Here is an 18,865-nt window from a genome sequence, read left to right as displayed (position 1 = left end):
GGTATTTGTAAATGTAAAGTTTGGGACTGTTAATCACAGCTCAACACCTTGCATAAGGTGTTCAAAATGTTGACTCTACTATAATGCCATGAGTTATATTCCTGCTTTGCACTGATGTAGAAAATGTAGGTGGCTTACATATCAAAAGCTTAAATGGTAGACTATGTACTTCCCATATTTATGGATGCATATCTCATGAAAACATTACTCAGAATTTTTTTTGTTCTTGTCAGCACTCCAAACATGCAGCAAGCAGTACTAAACAAGACAGACCAACGGATAGAAGAACAGATGGATAGTTGGAAAGATGCATGGAGGGAAGGGAGGTAGGAAAGAAGGAAATTATTTGGGGAAAAGATGTTTATATTCTTGGCAGTTTTGTTTGTGTAGAGCTTTCAATCAAGTCTCATTTTTATTTGCCTGGCTGCAGATATTAACTAAATAATTTTTGACTTTCCTACCTACATCAGCTGTTTTATATAAAAAACTTTAACATGTCTATATGACACTGCTCTGGAAAGTCTACAAGGCCTCTGTAGGCTACTAATTTTATTGCCACTTTCAAAGCCAAAACAGAGACTAAGTCCAGAGACTTGCCTTAAGTTTACGCCGGGCATTGAATTCTTGAAGCTTCTTTTGTGCGTTATCCATGTGTGCAAAATTTGCTGCTTTTCCTGTGACCCAAGGATGCTGCAAAGCCTGTAGAGTGGTGAGGCGTTTCTTGGGATCTAAAACAATTAACTTTCTAACCTGCATCACAAAGACAAAATACAGCAGACTGTTAACCTTATTCCATGTACAGACTTGCACCATGTAATCACTACCAGATACGTAAAAAACCAAGTGCTTCATTCAATCACTACAGAACCTTTTGTAAACATGAACTAGAAAGTACTGTGTAAGTATTTCTTTTGTAGCCCTCTCTGTAGCTAATGCTATCTATGCTATTGCTTCTGCTGTCGTTACCAGGAGAGCTGCACATCTACAAATGCAAGAGTAGGAAACTTTTGGGAAGAAAATACTGCAGACATATCTCTGGAATGAAGATGGTGAAGACTGCTGGGTGCAAAGTGTATCCACACAAGCTGCACTTCAGAGGGTTTTCTGCATCTTATGGAAAGGTTATTTTGTTTTACTTTTTTTTTTTTTTTTTTTTTTTAAGGACAGTACTTAGCAGCAGTACATTGATGCAGGTTTCCTTCCCACATAAATTCTAAGAAGAGAATTGCAAGTGACAGCACAGTCCACTGCTGCTTTAAGCCCAGGTGAGAAAGGTTCTCTGAAATTTCCTTACAAATAGCTTTTAAGCTTTTAAGCCTGGCAATGCCTGACACAGGGGCAAGGGAGTGGCCTCTGTGGCATGCACGTACGGTGAGTCCATAGAAAAGGTAAAGCTAAGCAAATCACCAGAACTAAACACACCAGAACTGCCCAAAGCATGAGTTTTGAGAGCCACGGCTTTCATCCTTATCTGAAGATTGCTACACAGTGATCAAAAGTGAAACTCTGAGCTTTACTATAGCAAGATGGTAGAAACCAGTCTGGACCAAAGTTCTTTGTGTATCTTCAGTGTCAGTGAAATAAATGACCTGAGCAAGTAGCCAAATAGGTATAATGCAAAAGATTCTGCACTCTCATTTTTGTTTTACTTACTAAATCCTTGGCATTCAGAGACACGTCATCCCACCAGGGGGACACAAAGTCAAATTCACAGTTCAGGGTTCTCTTATATATGTAATGATCTCCCCTTTCATCATAAAATGGTTCAAAGCCACAAAGTCTGCAAAGACAAAAAAGAGATAAGTTTATCAAACATTACTTGGTCTTATGTTGCTAGAAATAGTTCCTGATTGATCTTTCCCATCTTTATGACCTATGCCCCACTTTGGGAAACCAGGCCAGGATGCATATAACAGAGCAAACCGAAGTGACATTATAAGCATTCACAAGCACTGGCAAAGGCTGATCAAACTGAGTATCTTCCACTGTCAGTTATCTGTGATTGGAGCAATTAATATAGTGACTTAACATAAAAGTAGCTATAAAAATGTCATACCAGAACTTCTTTAAGCCTTTCAGCCTCTGACTATCTTAAATCAGATGTCTAGTGAAGAGTACAAAAACTTTGGCTCAGGATTCAAGTTCCATGGATCTTTAGTCTCTTGGGTTTTTCCAGTCACTTTTTGAGCTAGCTGAACACAAGCCAGAAGTGCGCCCAGGTGGCTAAGAAAGCCAATGCCATCCTGGCTTGTATCAGAAACACAGCAGTAAGAGGGAGGTGATCATCCCCCACTGGTGAGGGTGCATCTCAAATTCTGTGTTCAGTTTTGGGCCCCTCACTACAAGAAAGACATCAAGGCCCTGAAGCATGTCCAAAGAAAGGCAATGGAGCTACGAAGGGTCTGGGGCACGAGTCTTTTGGGGAGCAGCTGAGACAACTGGGATTGTTTAGTCTGTTAAACAATAGAGAAGGCTAAGGTGAGACCTTATTGCTCTACAACTGCCTGAAAGGAAGTTGCATTGAGGTGGGGGTGGACTTTTTTCCCAGTTAACAGTGATAGGATGAGAGGCAATTACCTCAAGTTGTGCCAGGGGAGGTGGAGGCTGCATATTAGGAAAAATTCTTCTCAGAGTGCTGAAGTATTGGAACGGGCTGTCCAGGGAGGTGGTCACGGTTATTGAAGGTGCTCAATAAATGTGAAGATGGGGCACTGATGGACATGGTTAGTGGGCATGGTGGTAATGTTTTAATGATTGAACTTGATTATCTTGGAGGTTTTTTCCAAACTTAATGATTCTATGATTCTATCCTGTGGCCAAGCACATCAGAGCTATCTTCACTCCTTGGTTGAAATATCCCACTGAGCACTTTCATTCATTGACCTCCACACTTGTTCCCGAGAAAAACTGCAAAAAGCTGATCTCCATTTACCTTCTATATGCCAGTAAGCACCTTCTTGGACCTATTCCTTCTGCAGATCTCTGGCTGAAAGCGCTTGAATTATTTAGTTACTCCTTAGTCTGAAGCCTTTGTTCTTTCCTGCCCTTCTTTTGAGTCTTTTTGTGTTTTTTAAAGAACATGCAAATATTGTTCAGCAAGCACACTCTGTTGAGTTTCATATTAGCATAAATATGCTTCCTATTTTGATTTCAATTTCTTTCCTAACAGTTCCTGACCTTGGACCTGCTTGTCTGGATTGTTTGCAAACAGAAAGTTAGTATGTTCAGAGAGTAATTATCAGAATCCCTGTATCTTCTCCCTGAGAAAAAAAATAGCAGCAGTCCCCCATTTGGTCTGTGAAGTTAGAAGTTTTTATCTATCAAATTTGGATTGTTAACATTGTACATTCTTTCATTCTATCACTCAGGTATTCAGTAATGTAAAATCCTTTGGCAGTTTTTCATTATCAGCTCTCATACTTTACTTTACTACTTAAGCATTATAAAAAAAGTTTTGCAATGACACTAATGAGTGCATTTATGAAAATACTGAACAGTATAGATCCTGACAGATCCCCATTGTTGATCCCAGAGAAAGCAAAGTGATAGAAATAGTTTCTACTACTTTATGTATATTATAGTCTATTTTATAACATTTTTTGTGCTTTTCAATCATGCCTCCACAAATAATCAGATGCTTCAGAGTGAATTTCCTTTTCAACCAGTAAGTTTTCTGAGCTAAACAAAAATTCTATCCACTACTCTATCCCTGGAAAATGCGACAAGCAACAAGATGATTATAGGAAAATAACAAAACTGCAAAACAACAGATTGAAATCTGTGAAAAAATGTGAAGGTAACTTCACATTTTAACTTGTTTTTATTTTTATTTTTAAAGTCAAACAGCGTGCTTACTGTCCTGAAAAAGGAGACAGATGTTCAAGGAACAAATGTGTTTTTCTGAGAGTGGTATTCAGCCTGAACAGCTGCATCACTCACTGATGCAGAGGAAAAATTCTCTACCATAAGCACATTCTGGGTGTTATTCAATTCCATGTTTAACAGAGATGGCTTAAAGTATAAGGATTCAGTCTACAAATACAGGAGTACAGTAGCTGGGAGCCAGTCATGGTCATCCTGCCCCTTCCCTTCCATTTCCCTTTCTCAGAACTATATCTGAGCTTGTTTCAGGTTGGCTCCTTTCCCCAAGGAGTATCTCCACGATTACAGCTGTCGGACCACTAATTGTTCAGTCAAAATTAGCTTCTGGTTACCAGGTAACTGATTACATATAATGAAACTGTACTTAAAGCTTGCTCTGACCGTGTTGGAAGCCTTTAAAGTGAATCTCTATTTACATCTAAACATATTTTCATCGCAATTCACTACTATTGCCTACTGTAGTTTAATTAAGAATTTCTATACATACATTTCCACTTCTCAAAAAAATCTCCGTTTCATTAGGCAGATCATTTGCTACATGTCATATTATGTCAGTAAAACTATAGATTTGGTTTCAAAGTAGATAAATTAAGTTGGTGAAATCCAGCATGGCTGCTCTTGATTTCATTTATATCAGGATTATGCTGATTCATTTTAAATCATTTATCAACACAATAAAGAAAAGTCAGTAATAACAAGGCTCAGAATCAATTAGAATTTACCAGACAGAGCTTTATGTTCTTTTAAGTCTGCTGGTAAAGGAAAAAAAAAAAAAACAAAAAAAACACCCTTATTCACACAATCCATGCAATCCTGACTATGAACAAAGCCTAAATACTTGTTGACTGCTATGTAGCAAATGCGCAATGTTATCCCTCTTCGTTGCTAAAATTATAAATGTGACTTCCCTGGAATTCTGAAATCAGAAGTAACTGTTCTGTCAAGTATGGGTCAAAAGTTGTTTTAATCACCTCATACATAAAGTCTGTATTGGTGAGAAGACACAGGTTTATACACACCTCTTCCATAGCAAGGTAGTTAACTCTTATGTCCGCTCCGTTTGAGGGGAACAGACAACCATATATTTTTGGACTGTATGTATGCTCATTTCTCCTGCTAAAATATGAAAATGGGACATGCAACATAGTCCTTTAGGCTGCAGGATCAATAAATTAGGTATTGTGAAGGTGCCTTTCTGGTCTTAGCTTTCTAAACATTCAGAAATGTTGATCTACAAAGCTTTACACTAACTGGAAGAATACAGCTGTGGAATATTACAAGGTAAACAGAAGAGCCAGACAAGTGCAACAAGATACTACCCTTTTTTGTCTGGCCTACTCCTGTAGATCAAGTAGGATTTTGATGGGAAAGTATGAGGAGAAGACCAGGAGGAAAAGCAGAGGATTATCTGCTCTGGTTGTGTTGCACAGGAGGAGCTCATATGCTTGTTTACACCAGTGCAGATATTTAATGAGGCCTGGGAGCATGTCCTGAACAGCTGGAAGATGTACAAAGGCTGTGCATAGCAAACAGCGCTCCACATAGTATAATAGAAATCTGGTATGTGATCTCACTTGCAGCTGACTACACCCGAAAGGAAGCACTACTTAAAGAAGGCTCTCAATTTCAAGCACAAAACCTATTCATCAATCATTCAATAGTCAGGCAAGCCCATGCCTTAATTCTTACACCTGTGGAGAGGAAAAGCACCTCTCCCATCTCAGAGTCAGCCATGCTTACATCTTACATCTCATATCTCTCTGTTAAGTGTGGGCCATTAGAGCTGACGAGAAGTGATCAATTGGATCAATGACCCCCTCTTCCACCAAACTCAACCCTGAGCCTGAAATGAACCCATGCAGCCACGTTGTAGAATGACAGCAAGGCCTGTGCACAGCAGCCCTGCACAGCTCTGGGTAAGACACTTCAACTTTTACACAAATAAACAGTATGAGCTGAAATAAAAATGGAAAATACAACTATGTTAGCACTATTAGGACACTGGGTATAAAGAAGAGCCAGCATTTGAGACATAAAGCAGATCTTGAGACAAAGATTCACATTTAGAAAGAGCAGACAACAAAACTGTATCAAAAAATAACAAGGACAGAAAGCACGGCCACCAAAACTCATCATTAAGACACGCATGCATTTCCTGACATATTAGAGAAATACTACAGCTTATTTTTTATAGGACAAATGAGAGCCATTAATTATTTGAAGCTTATGGACAGAAGATGTTTTCTATTATTTCCATCAGAGTGTTTATATACCCTTAAATGTTCTTTTTGAATAAATCCTAGAAAATATAATTATTTCCAGAAGGTAGAAAAAAATAATTGCATTATTATGCATTGTACTTGTGGGACACAGTGAGTCCTAGAAGGGGAAGGAAAATGGACCTAAATTTAGAAAACCTTCTGTATTTTTAATGTGTATGTGCAAAATCCCATTTTCCTCCTATAAAAGGCATCCTGCTAGCATCATATACAACTACACAAGCCAGCTTAGCATCTGTGTTACCAAGGGAATAAATGAAGTCATTCATTCTCCCATGAAGAGAAGTGCCAATACAAAAGACGTAACTCTCCCTTATCAAAGATCTTCATTTGAAAGATTCCACTGATAGAATAACATAATTGCAATACTTAGCAATTGAATTGGGACTAGCCATATTAAAATGCAGCCATAAATGCTTTCCTCTAGATGCAACTGTGGGAAAGTGTTGGTCTACGTTTGCAATTTCAGCTGTTTCTGTATGCTTACAGATAACAGCAGAATCTCTGGATATTTTGTAAGACAAGGAACATTTATTTTCAACACTAATCATTTAATCAGACTGTTGCAAAGACATAGTCCAGGGCTGTCCACTGCTTCCTGACTAAAGTGGGGCTGAATCTACAATTGCAGAGGCATGGCAGCATCAGTGGCTGACACAGGGGTACTGTAAAGCTATTGCATGCATCTTAGCTTCTGTGTGCCCCATCTGTAATTGAGAAGCTACTTAAAATTATGGTACATTTTACAGTCTGTACGAATGAAAAAAAAATGTACACATTCTGACATTTATATCTTTTTTTTCCTTCTGTTTTCAGCAGCTTGACTGCTTTTCATTCACATTAGTAGTACGATTCTGCACAGATCTTGCTGCTATTCAAGATGAAATGTTATATTCATCAAATATGTAATATGAATATTTTGCTGTGTTCCTTTAGCATCTGACTTCTTTAAACAACTTTATAAATATCATAACTCAAGTTTAGCGTCTCTTTGTTTTCCAGCAGCACAGCTCACACATACTGCTCATACACAATGCTGATACATAAAGTCATAGGTGATTTTTTAAAAACAAAGGAGGCAACTGCATACCACCTTATGACAACATCTGCACTTACAGAATGTAGGTGATGATCCCTAGAGACCACATGTCCACTTCGGGGCCATAGGCACATCCTCGTAGTATCTCTGGGGCTGCAGATGATAAAAGTCTTGTCAATAAGATGAAATTCGAACCCAGAAATTACTGTCACAAAGGTCACCAATATAAACTCAGTGCATATCTACAAGCATCTTTGAAACAAGGTCTACTCCTTAAAATTCTTAGTTAGGCAGATGATTCCCTACACTGAGCATAAAGAAATAAAAGACATGTCCAAGCACTGATAGAATAAAGTGCAAAATGAATGGTGAACTTCAGAGTCAAACAGCTTTTTGGATTTAGGTTTGCAAAAGTAAAAGAAATAGCTACACAGCACTGCAGCTGCAATGTGACAAAAGTAGGTAGCATTCTTACTTTGGTATTTTATTTATTTACTTAGTACTTTGAATTTTATTTCTGAAACTTCAGTTGTATGAATATATCTAAAGTTTATGAGAAACACTGTAAGTGTGCTTTATTCCATTCTCACCACATCCCAATATTACTTAATTCCTCTTACAGCCTACCCCTTCCTTCCCTAGTCCTTCATTTTGATTTTTCTCATCTGTGGTTCTGTACTTTAGTTCAGCTTGTCTACTCGACTTCATTACAAGGACATTGAGCACTGTGTCCCTCTGTCTTCAAATGAGGGACTACAAGTATGGCCACCTCAGACGTGGATCTTTCCTTAATTTCCTGTAAAGGATTTCAGCCCTAAAGAAAGACAAGAGCAATTCAGGCAATTGCTCTTGCTGCATGTGTGCAGCAACATCCCTGCAAAGCAACACTTCCCAGAGCATGACCTTAGTCTCCTGCCCCCCTGATGGCCTCTGGACAGCTTGCTCAGACTTCTTCAACCAATCTGAAAGATCTACCATGCCAAAACATAACAAGCATTTTTACAGATAATTAGTATAGAACGCAAAGCGCATTAATCACCAGGTTTTGCTATATACCCATAGTTGGGAGCTGGGCAAATGCTTCCTACTGTATGCACAGACTTTCCCTGCCTCTTCATTCTTCTATCAGGGAAACTGGTGAACAGAGAGGGGATGTTTTTGTGGAGGAATGCCAGATCTCTACTGATCTGAACCCAGATGTAGCTAACAGAACAGCCTGGAGGCAAAGCAGCCAATGACCCTGAAGAAAGAGGTGCAGAGGAACCAGAAAAAGAGATGCTACCTAATGCCTCCTCTGCCATAGTTGCTGATATCCTGCAGGGCCCTATGAGCTGTAATTCTGTGATTCTGAACAAGACAGGACAGTTATTATGTTTATTGGCTGATACTGTTATGTTTCTAGTAATATCTTCTTGTTCAGGATAACAAAGAAGACTTCCAGTCCTTTTTGTTTTCTGCTCCTTTCACCAATACTATGTAAAATGACCACAAAACAGACCAAAAACCTAAATGCTGAGGTCTACCTTGCTATCTGGACCATGATTGCACAGTTATATGATTTCTCTGTAAAGTTTGCTTGTGGAGAATGGACTGCACTGATTTATTGCTGTTATTTTAGATGTTGGCAGTAACAGACGTCCATGAATCACTGATCTATGTTGTGTTGTTTTCTGTGCTGCTGTAAGCAATCCCTTTCTTCTTAAGTTCACTCAAAGGACAACAACTCAGCAAGTTAAGTTCTTTGTGTCCATCTTCTTGTTTCCAGTTTTCTACATTACTTTGCTTGTTGCAGGCACAGTGGGATGGTGAAGTCTTGATTCCAAAATATCCAGGCTCCAAGTGTATGTTTTCCTTGCTGTGCCCTTTCTGGAAAAACAGCTGATGGCAGAGTGGGCAGGATGTGGGAACTGGCAGCCTAAGACTATCAGTTATTCATAGTTTAATTTGGCATTTCAACAGTACTCCTTCTGGGTTTCTTCCACTTCTGGAAAGTAATACTTGAGTATCTTCCAAGCACCAGGAATTCTGCATGGTCAGTACTCAGATCATAAGGCAAGGATTGCAGGTCCACGTCTGAAGGAACAAAGCTCCTTTCACACCTTTTCAGCACAGACATTCCATCTCACCTCTCTCACCAAACCATCTCTACTCTGAGGGCTCTTTTGTGCGTAAAAGCCTCATCATATTTTTAACAATACATAAAAATAGTCATTAAAAGGCCTAAATAATAACAAGTTTTATAGCATTTATAGTTTAACAGCAATGAGAGAAGACAACAAGACTCAGAGTACAGTCTTATGACACTAAATAGATAGGAATTCAGTGCTTCTCTAAAGTATACTTGGCATACTTGCCACGTACGTGCGCTTGGCAGACTAAGACATACAAGCCAACAGACATATTACCTGAATCTCATTATCATGGTCTTCTCCATTGTCTTCTATCCTTTGCTTCTACACTTGAGAAGTCAAATATCAAGTCTTTAGTTTCCACCCAGCCTGGCTTAACTCTGTACTAAACTACCTGATATGCTTACCTTCCAGTACACTCCTAGGAAGCTACATTCAGGACTAAGAGTTCACTAAGAAAGATGGAAATTAGTTTCTGCATAGGATGACATGGGTGCAAGAGATGAGTATCCACCATGGCAAGCATAACAAATTTGCTTTAGGCTAAACAAGATCACCACTATCCTTGGTTATCAGCTTGTTTCCTGACACAAAAGCACCTACCAGTGAAAGGTAAGTAGACTGCAAAGGCAATTGCAATCCTCTGTTTCATGAGAGCATCTTTTTGCATGGTCAGTACTCAGATCATAAGGCAGTTTTGGCAATAAAGGATCCACTTCTGGTGCATTTTCTGGCTCTATGAGTCCAGAGAGCCTCTCCTCCAGGCATCCACAAGGTGGTTGTTACTTTGCTCTGTCAGCAAATGTGCGGATGTGATAGCTGTAATGGCAGCATGCATGGTATGCCCCAGAGAAAACTGCCGGACAGTCTGTGAGGCTCCTTTCAGCACTGATATTGCACTCATTATTATATTGTATTACTGCATAACATGACAAACCATACCATACATTAACAATTATATAGGTCCTGCTCTGGCACAATTGTACAATCAATGAATATACAGATGACATAGTATGTTTGAGAGCTTGGCTTATATAATTATTGTACTAGAGCAGAAAAGGACACTCACCCTATCCTGGGCTCACATAGGAAACTCCAGTGGAGCAGATCTCCAGAAGAGATCCTTCCCCCTGGCAGTCAGCTCTTAAATGGTCTAGGAGAGGTGGAGCCAGGCTGCACCCCTTCCTGCAGCACAGATGAATTGCCTTCACCTGTGCTCCCGTGGCTGACTCATTGCTTGCCTCAGGTGATCAATCAGAGGTTCAGGCTGTGATTCAGCAGTTCCCATACACATAGTCTAAGTAAAACTGCATTTAAAACCATATATTATTAAATAGTTAAATGGTTTGGGATTAAGGGGTTAAATTATGAGCTTACTGTAAGGGATAATTTGATTTCCTCTGCATTAAAAAAGTATTATTTAAGATAAATTCACCGTAATTCATATTCAAATATTTGTAAGCTCTTCTATATTTTAATGGTTTCCATTATGCTTTGCATTGTCCAAATTTCTGGAGATGTTTCTCAAGCATTGTATCAGTAGTGTCAGCATTTTTATAATGGTTGGACTTATTTCCATTCAGGTAATGAACTTGTACTGTAGCATATGTTTTGATTAAGCTTCAGTACTGGAGAATGTATATTTAGAAAAGTTGAACATGGTCCCAATTCTGAATTTCAGTTTTCTATTTATTTCTGCTTTTTAGATTCTTTTTGAATTTTGACTTCAGGAAGAAAAAATTCACCTCGGAAAGAAAAAATGTAACATTCTCACATTAAGTCCAGTAAACTTAAATAATAAAAGAACATACCGCAGTACCCTGGAGTTCCACAAACTGTCTTCATGGTCACCTGATCTTCCACAATCTTGGAAAGCCCAAAATCAGCTGTTGAGATTTTTTAGAAATATTAGTGTTTTTACTTCCTTGTAAAATAATGATTGTTACATTGTACATGTAGTTTAACGAGCAACTATGCGTTAAATGTACAGTACTGTCATTTTGAGAAATGATGTTCAGTTTAAGGAACCTACCCAGACTGCATTACAGAAGGAAAAAACTGTCTGTATGAATGAGTATTCTTGGCTGACACAAACGTAACTTGTTTATCCTGAGGATTGCACATAGACAATATAGTGAGATGCCTGAGGGTGTAAAATCAGCAATACAGAAACTTGCGTCAGGCACATATTCAGCTTTCACTTTGCGAGTAATTCAATAGATAAAATAATTCAATAAGGTAACAGAAGAGAACAGAATTTCTGTCTTAAAAATCATTCTGTAGTGGTTTCTTGGACAATTTTGGTAATGACAATCTGTCCTTAAAAATGCAAAATAAATGTGTTTTGTTACAGTGTATATAAAATGTACATTTTGATCAGGATAAAAGTAATTCATATTTTATTCTATACATTTATTGTTAGTGTTCACTCATCCCTAAAAGGTTCAACACTTATGTATTATAATTGATCTAAGCAGTAATATATTTTACAAATACTGCCATCCATTGTAAAACAGATCTATCTTTACACGAGGCAATAAGCTTAATCAAAAGATAAAGAACTATCCAATTTAAGAACAAAGTACAACATACTGTCATTCCATTCCTCACGGCTGTAGGAGGTGCAAGATACACAGCACCTATACAATAAAGTGTGTAGTGCTGGGTTTGTTACACAGAGGGTGTAATTTTGAAAATATGCCCATCTTATTCCAAAGTAGCCTATTTTCTATTTTTCTTAAATTTTCTAGGTTTTTAATGTCAGCAAGCTATAGGTAGCAGCTATGTCTTCATATTTCACATAGAAAATCTTGCTTAAGAGAGATAATTGTAGCATTACACCTAAGCCTCACTACTGTCTCAGGATGATGATTCCTGCCATCTCTTGAAACCGACTAAGCTGAGCTAGTTAAGTGGAGCTATCTTTTCAGCAGAGCAGCTGTACTTTCTTCTCACCTCAGTGCTATCTAATTTGTGATTCACTCATATGGCAGCACCTTTGGAACGGACTGGCATCTGAGACAGAAAAGGGAAGGAGGGCTGAGGACAGAGGTGAGGATGAATGCTCCAGAAGCCCGTACTACTAGCCATCAAATCATAGCCGCTGGGTGCTACATTAAACTATTACATGTAACAGCGGTTCAGAGCCATGGGAAAATGTAAATGCAGATACTATCATCCTGAGATGCAATGCTTTCCTAGAAATGTGTAAGAAATTACTTAAAAATAGTTTGTGGAAAACTGGCTTCTGAAACCTATGATGAACACAAGCATAATAAATATGGAACACTTTCACTCCTCACATGCTCACCTGCTCCCTGACAAAGGAGCACAGAGTGGTACTTCCAAACAGACTTGGAGCAGTGAATATCTGGAATATCATTTGCTGGAAAACAGCACATGACAGAGTTCTTTAAGAAGATGAGAGCAAGAGCCTCCGGGTTTTTGTTCTTTTAGTATGTACAGATCAGTCCTTTTCCAGCTTGATATATCTGGAATGCCACAACCCAGATCCCACCAGGGAGCCCTGCACTGCTCTGTTTGTGTGAATTAGGTCAGCAGCTGTCCATGGCTGAACACAACATGACGCCTGCTGGATTCCTCAGAACTCCGCTTTGCTACAGGAAGAGTGGGACATGCTCAGCTTTTGGAAGTCAGGCCCTAGGCAAGCGGCTGCTGCTCCTGAGGGCACTGATGTATAACATCCTCACTCAGAGATGCCTGACCTCTCCTCCTCCTCACCCCTCCCTGTTGCTGCTTCAGGGTGCCTTTCCTGTGCCCTATAACGATGAGTATTTCTTCTCGTCCCACAGGTCCGCTCTGAGGACATACTTGGTTTGTTTACTTTCTTCTCCTTGTCTGCAAACTTGCACTTACTGTGTCTATGAATCTTCCCCCTTATAATACTATTTTAGCAAAAAAAGAACACAGAAGTGGTGCATACAGCTCACTCCATGATCCTTGTTTGTCCACCTGTGCTCTTACTGTCTACAGCTTTCTGCAAGATTTAGGCTGTAAATTAACCACAACAAGAATTCACTTCTGTGTTTGTTTTTAAAACACCATACACTATCACGTTTCTAAAGTAGTAATGTACTGTTCACTTGAGTATAAGCATTAGCTTAGAACAAAGTGGTGGCAAGAATTACATACCTGTAGCACATACTACTGGTACTAACGAATTAGGGAAACATCTATTTAGTGCTGTTTACCTATTTTCAGTGGTGCATCTGGTGCTGGTGTTGCATAGAGCAGATTTTCTGGCTTCAAATCACGATGCACAATCCCATTTGCATGCAGGTACTATAAAGAGAGAAAGTAAAAACATTTACCTGAGCATAAGATAGTATACTCAAGCATGAGTTAACACCTTCCTAGTAATCTATAGCAGCAGTCCACTGACTGCTACTTCTGTGACACAAAGTCACTTAACCAACTTCCAGCAGCTTTTTACTGCAGATCTTCTCAGTATGGGATCCTCAAAAGCATACTGAGATCAGAATAGGAAACTGCAAATTGGGAAGGCAAAGAAGACATCATGTTCATTTGCAAAGAAAAGCTTCTTAGAAAACATTACTGAGTTTTTAATTCAGAGATAACTACTAGGAAGCAATCTAACCAGTGCTGAGATACAGAAGTCTGGCTGTCATGGTTGTATAATTTCTGGTTATTGGTATTCCACATCATAACATCACATAGTGCACTAGGAGTTAAAGTGTTAATGCTCCACTTCTGGGTACCTGTCCCAGAAAAGAAGGAGAACTACATTCCCCAGAAGACTGTTTGCTGTGTTGTTATCATTCCTGCTCAGGAGGAACAGATATAAGGCCTTGGTAGGTCATCTGACTGCTTCCAACTGCTTCCTTCTTCATCAGGCTCTCCTCCCTGCTGCTCAACCAGAATGTGCATCTCACCTCAGTGTTACGGTGAGGCCTTTCCACCTTTCGGACACTCTCTCTCATTATGTTTGATTTATTAGCTTCAATTCTGATTATATTGTGTTACATTGTGTTATCTTGCATTCTAATACGATATTTAGTAAATTAGTTTGTTTCTCCTCAGATCGTTGCCACTGTATTTAGTTATTTTGGGGTCCCCTGTTTCCCATTTCTGGAGGAGTGGATTCGTGAAATCCCTCCACCCCGCTAGTCATGGAACTGGGCTGAACCAGCCCGTAGACCGCTGACACTGGCTCAGAGGAAGGCAGATTCTGTATATTATAATATTATGAGAGATAAAGAAAAATTGTCATTCAATTAAACTGTTAAACTATCAAATAGACAACACAGATAAGAAAAGATGTGTCTTGTATAAACTATTAAAAACTTACAGTCTCTTTTGCAATCCTTCTAGGTTTTAATTCAACACAGCTGTAGACTCTCAGGTTTCCAACTGTCTTGCTGAAACACATGCAGTACATGCAAATTCACTCATCACTGGATTCATGTAAAAGCATTCCTGCCTTGCAGTAATGAAAGGAAACACTTCTGGGACATATGGCCACCTTCCACGTTGCAAGAGATGGACGTTGACAGAAGGGGCAAAAATGGTGAACTAGAGAAATAAATTCTGCATTTCTTGATAAAATCTTCATCAGAAATCTCTAAAGAGACAGAAGAATGATGTTTAAGGGTAGAATCTAAGTATCTTATTTGAAGGTCTCCTGGTCTACCTTTAGTGGTATCTTCTCTCAGCCAAGTTTTCACTGGTGGAAAAAATTAGAGTGTTCATTACTATGCAGAAAACAAGTTTTTGAATATTTGTCTGGAAAGTACATTCACAGCATTGAATTAGACTCTGAGATGAATTCTTGACTGTGTATCTCTTAGTTTGCAAACTGTACTTTGCCAGTTGCCAGTGATTACATAACATAAAGAACAGACAGCTCTTTCCTTGAGCATCATTTTAGTGACACTGAGTGCTTTTAAGTCCTATAATCTAATTGCTTGTCACAGCTGTGTTTTCTACAGATAGGTGACTAACTAGTTATCCAAGATAAAAACAGACAGCAATTTAAGGAGGCTTCATGGACAACATTCTGCTACATCATTTATTCTATTGCATGGCTGAAAAAAAAAAACTGTCTAGCCTGGATGAAAGTACATCTTTATCTGCCATGAAGACAATCATTCTGTCTTGAAAGCAGCAACTTCCAATTAATTTATATGAAATAGTTTAGACCAAATTTGTGCAGAGAAATGTTCCAGTCAAGTTTGCAGAAAGTCTTTTAGCAGGTCATTTTTTATACACATGTAATCTTAAAAGCACTATGTGGTGTGAGGCTGAACACATCAAAAATCTCTTAGTCCATTTTTATTCAAGGGAAATTTGGGAAGCACTTTGGAAAAACTCTTCAACTTTTCCTGTTAAATCCTGACAGTCTGACTCCCAGGTCTTCATTTCATGGTTTGTAATGAATTTGCAGTGTGAGCTCCCTTTTTATTATATATCCATACGAACACTTGTAAGAAAATCTCTCCTCTTCTATTCAGCCCACGATTTGCAAAAAATAGAAGATGCAGGTGGCCAACAGATGTGAATTCCTTAAATAACCTAGTCCACACCTTTCAAAAACTGCCGATACAGCAACCTCTCCTCTATGTTCTCTCCTCACAACATTCCAGCTCTTCCTATCCTCTCTGCCACATCTCAGCTTATTTCCCCAGCATCCAAGCCAAGATTTCCTGCCCATCCCTAATAACATCCTTACCTCCTCTGACCTCTCCATGTGGCCACATAGGTTCTTTCATGGCTGCTGAAATCTCTCAGTTTCTGTTTTGTCTTCTTTCTTCCACAGCCTCTTGCTTAATTTTATACTGGGGGACAAGATCTAGTACTTGGACCAGCAAAGACTCACAGGTATGCTGGGATGCCAGCCTGCTGCTGTCTCTCCCCTACTGGCAGAAGTAATACATGTGGGCTGGGCTGCCAAGTCAGACATTTAGCAGACGTCTTGTGTATCTGTGCAACTAGTATAGCTGAAGCCTAGCTCAGATATATTTATGTTATAATATGATATAACTTATGTTGAGGTTGACCAATAGGGTTACTAATTGTCTTGTAAACTGACAGACAAAAAGGACAAATCAAAAAACTCCTACAGTATTTGCACTAACGCAGACACCTTGTTCTTCAACAACCAAGAAGAAACAACTAGCTTCATGGAACAGGAAAGATCTCTGACTGAAGTTCTCTATGACATACCTGGGTCCAAACGGCCTTGTTACTGAATGTCTCCAATACATGCAGAAACCCTACTTCCTTCTTTTCAGCCTAATCCATCTCAGTGCAAATAAAAACAACAGAGCTGGGGAAGAGACCAGAATATAAGACTTAAAAGGAGTGGTTGGGGGTACTGGGGTACTTTAGTTTGAAGAAAGGGAGCCAAAGGAGAGAACTGATGACTCTCTTTGAAAACCTGAAAGGATGTTGCAGAGAGGAGGGAGTTCATCTCTTTTTTCAGGTCACAAGTGACAGGAGGCAAATAAACGATCTCATGTTGCAACAAGAGAGGTTTAGACTGGATAACAGGAAATGTTTCTTCACAGAGAAAGGTGATCAAGCACTGTGATGGGCTACCCAGGGTAGCAGTAGAGTCCCTATGTCTACAGGTATTTAGGACAGGGCATTAAGAAATATGGTTTAGCAATGGGACTTGATAGGCCAGCTGGCTGGTTGGACCTTGGGCCTTGTTAGTTTGCACCAGTCCCAAAAACCCAAGTGAAAAGTGTCCAGCAGCCATCTATTCATTATGTCAACACAGTGGCTCCTAGTATTGAAGACTACTTGATAACTACATTGTATTTTATAAAGTGAACAGTGTTCTGTATTTTACTGTGCTTTAGAAATTTTTACTGAGTTTCTCAGAGTCCATCTAGAAACAGATTAGTTAAATTACCATAACTCACACTGTTACAATTAATAGATATTTCAGTGTATACATGCTTTATTTCTCATACGTTGATTTTAATGAATGGAATTTTCCTTTTTAGTGCCTCTGTGGCATAAGTTCAAAGATAACTCTTGCTGTCTTCCAGTCTATAGTACAGCTTTGGGCATTACATACTGTCATATTACCAGAATAGTTAATCTATGTTCATCTACTTACATTCTATGTCTTTCAGTGGTTAAACAATACAATTAAATGCAACAATCAGGGACCAAGTGTCAAGTTAGAACTGGTACTGATTCACCTCACAATCTAGGTTTTGCTGAAGTACATAATTTTTCCCATCTGTAAGTTACAGATGAGACTTGAAAAACATTTTAATTCTATGAATGACTGAAGAGTTTTTAGATGCACAATGCTGTATGAACATTTAATAGAGAATGCATGTAAAATGTAATTATAACATGAAGAGAGAGTCTTCCAGTAACTAAAAAATCTTGCTTTCACTTTCTTTTGATTTTCAAAAGGCAATATTAAACATTGAAAGAAAGTATGGGTATAGCATTTGTCTGATTGCAGCTTTTCTTATTTGTGTTAGTGAAATAAGGTGGATACAGAAAATTTAGTTATACATTATAATGCTGTATTTCCATGGCAACATTACATGGCTACATTTAGAACTAGCACGCCTTGTAATATCCATGTACTAAAAGGTTAACTTACTTACAGCAGCATTTCATCTGACTGATGAGATGTAGACAAAAGAAATGATAATGCATGGCCTATGGAAGAAGTCTTATGGAAAAAGTACTCTCAGTGTGCAACAGTTTCATCAGATAAGCAGGTCCATGGCACAGGAAAGACCAATTACATCTTCTCATGTACCTGTTTTTCTGATTTTTTGAAACAGCAAAGCAGGTGCCATAAAATGGGACAGTACTGATTTTAAAGAACATATGTCTATTCCACTTAGCAAAGATAAATGAGTAAGAAAAAATAAAATGGAAACTATGTAGGATGCTCTGAAAGTAATTACTCCTATTTATTTCCATGGAAACTACAACAGATACAAGTAGCACAATAACACTAGTTGACGGAGCAAATTCTCAAACAAAACACTCTTTTTCAACATTAGCTCTGCATTTTCACCAGTGGTCAACAAGAACCTGCATGCCATGCTTGTAATTGTATAGTTTTAGCAAAAGCTTGTCTTTCACTTTGCACTTTCATTTTAGATGCCACTGTGTCAGGCTGTCCTGCTGCCATTTGTCACACCGGAACAAAATGAAACAGAATACTGGCAGGAAGGTTCAGCCTCTACTGCCATTCCACCAACATCTGCCTCTGGTGTCATGGGCCAGCACTATAAATAAATTATTTTTGGAGCAGCCCTCGAAGAAACAACAGAGAACTGCAGCATTTTGTATCAAAAGACCGAATATGAATGCAAAAGAAATAAAATAAACAGTGAAAAAAAAATACTTGCTAAGCACAGGATCTTGCACATCCTGCAAACACACTTCTTTTTCAGTTGCTTGGGCCAATGAGATGTAAGTAGGCCAGGCAGGTGAATCAGCTATACTTCTGGCACACTGTAGGGTACTGCTTTATCAGTCCATAGCATATCAGATAATCAGGGGCAAATATA

General features: G+C 38.8%; 1 protein-coding gene across 3 annotated transcripts in view; it reads right to left on the bottom strand.

Moving 5' to 3' along the window:
* The window catches only part of CAMK4 (calcium/calmodulin dependent protein kinase IV), a 150,003-nt gene that overhangs the window by 11,076 nt on the left and 120,062 nt on the right, over nt 1-18,865 (bottom strand). For 2 of the 3 annotated variants that reach the window (XM_085214456.1, XM_085214458.1), the window contains exons 6-11: nt 14,659-14,724; nt 13,541-13,631; nt 11,141-11,215; nt 7,278-7,353; nt 1,654-1,780; nt 598-750 (exon numbers count right to left, since the gene is read on the bottom strand). In XM_085214456.1, coding sequence (XP_085070582.1) covers nt 598-750; nt 1,654-1,780; nt 7,278-7,353; nt 11,141-11,215; nt 13,541-13,631; nt 14,659-14,724 — 588 coding nt within the window. The remainder of the gene's footprint in view (nt 1-597; nt 751-1,653; nt 1,781-7,277; nt 7,354-11,140; nt 11,216-13,540; nt 13,632-14,658; nt 14,725-18,865) is intronic. The other variant, XM_085214457.1, reaches the window with a different exon arrangement.

Source organism: Meleagris gallopavo, chromosome Z (genome assembly GCF_905368555.1).
Source record: "Meleagris gallopavo chromosome Z, MGAL_WU_HG_1.1, whole genome shotgun sequence".
Classification (NCBI taxonomy): Eukaryota; Metazoa; Chordata; class Aves; order Galliformes; family Phasianidae; genus Meleagris; species Meleagris gallopavo.
The sequence above is the reverse complement of the archived record's forward strand: the minus strand, read 5'-3'. Positions and strand labels throughout refer to the sequence as shown.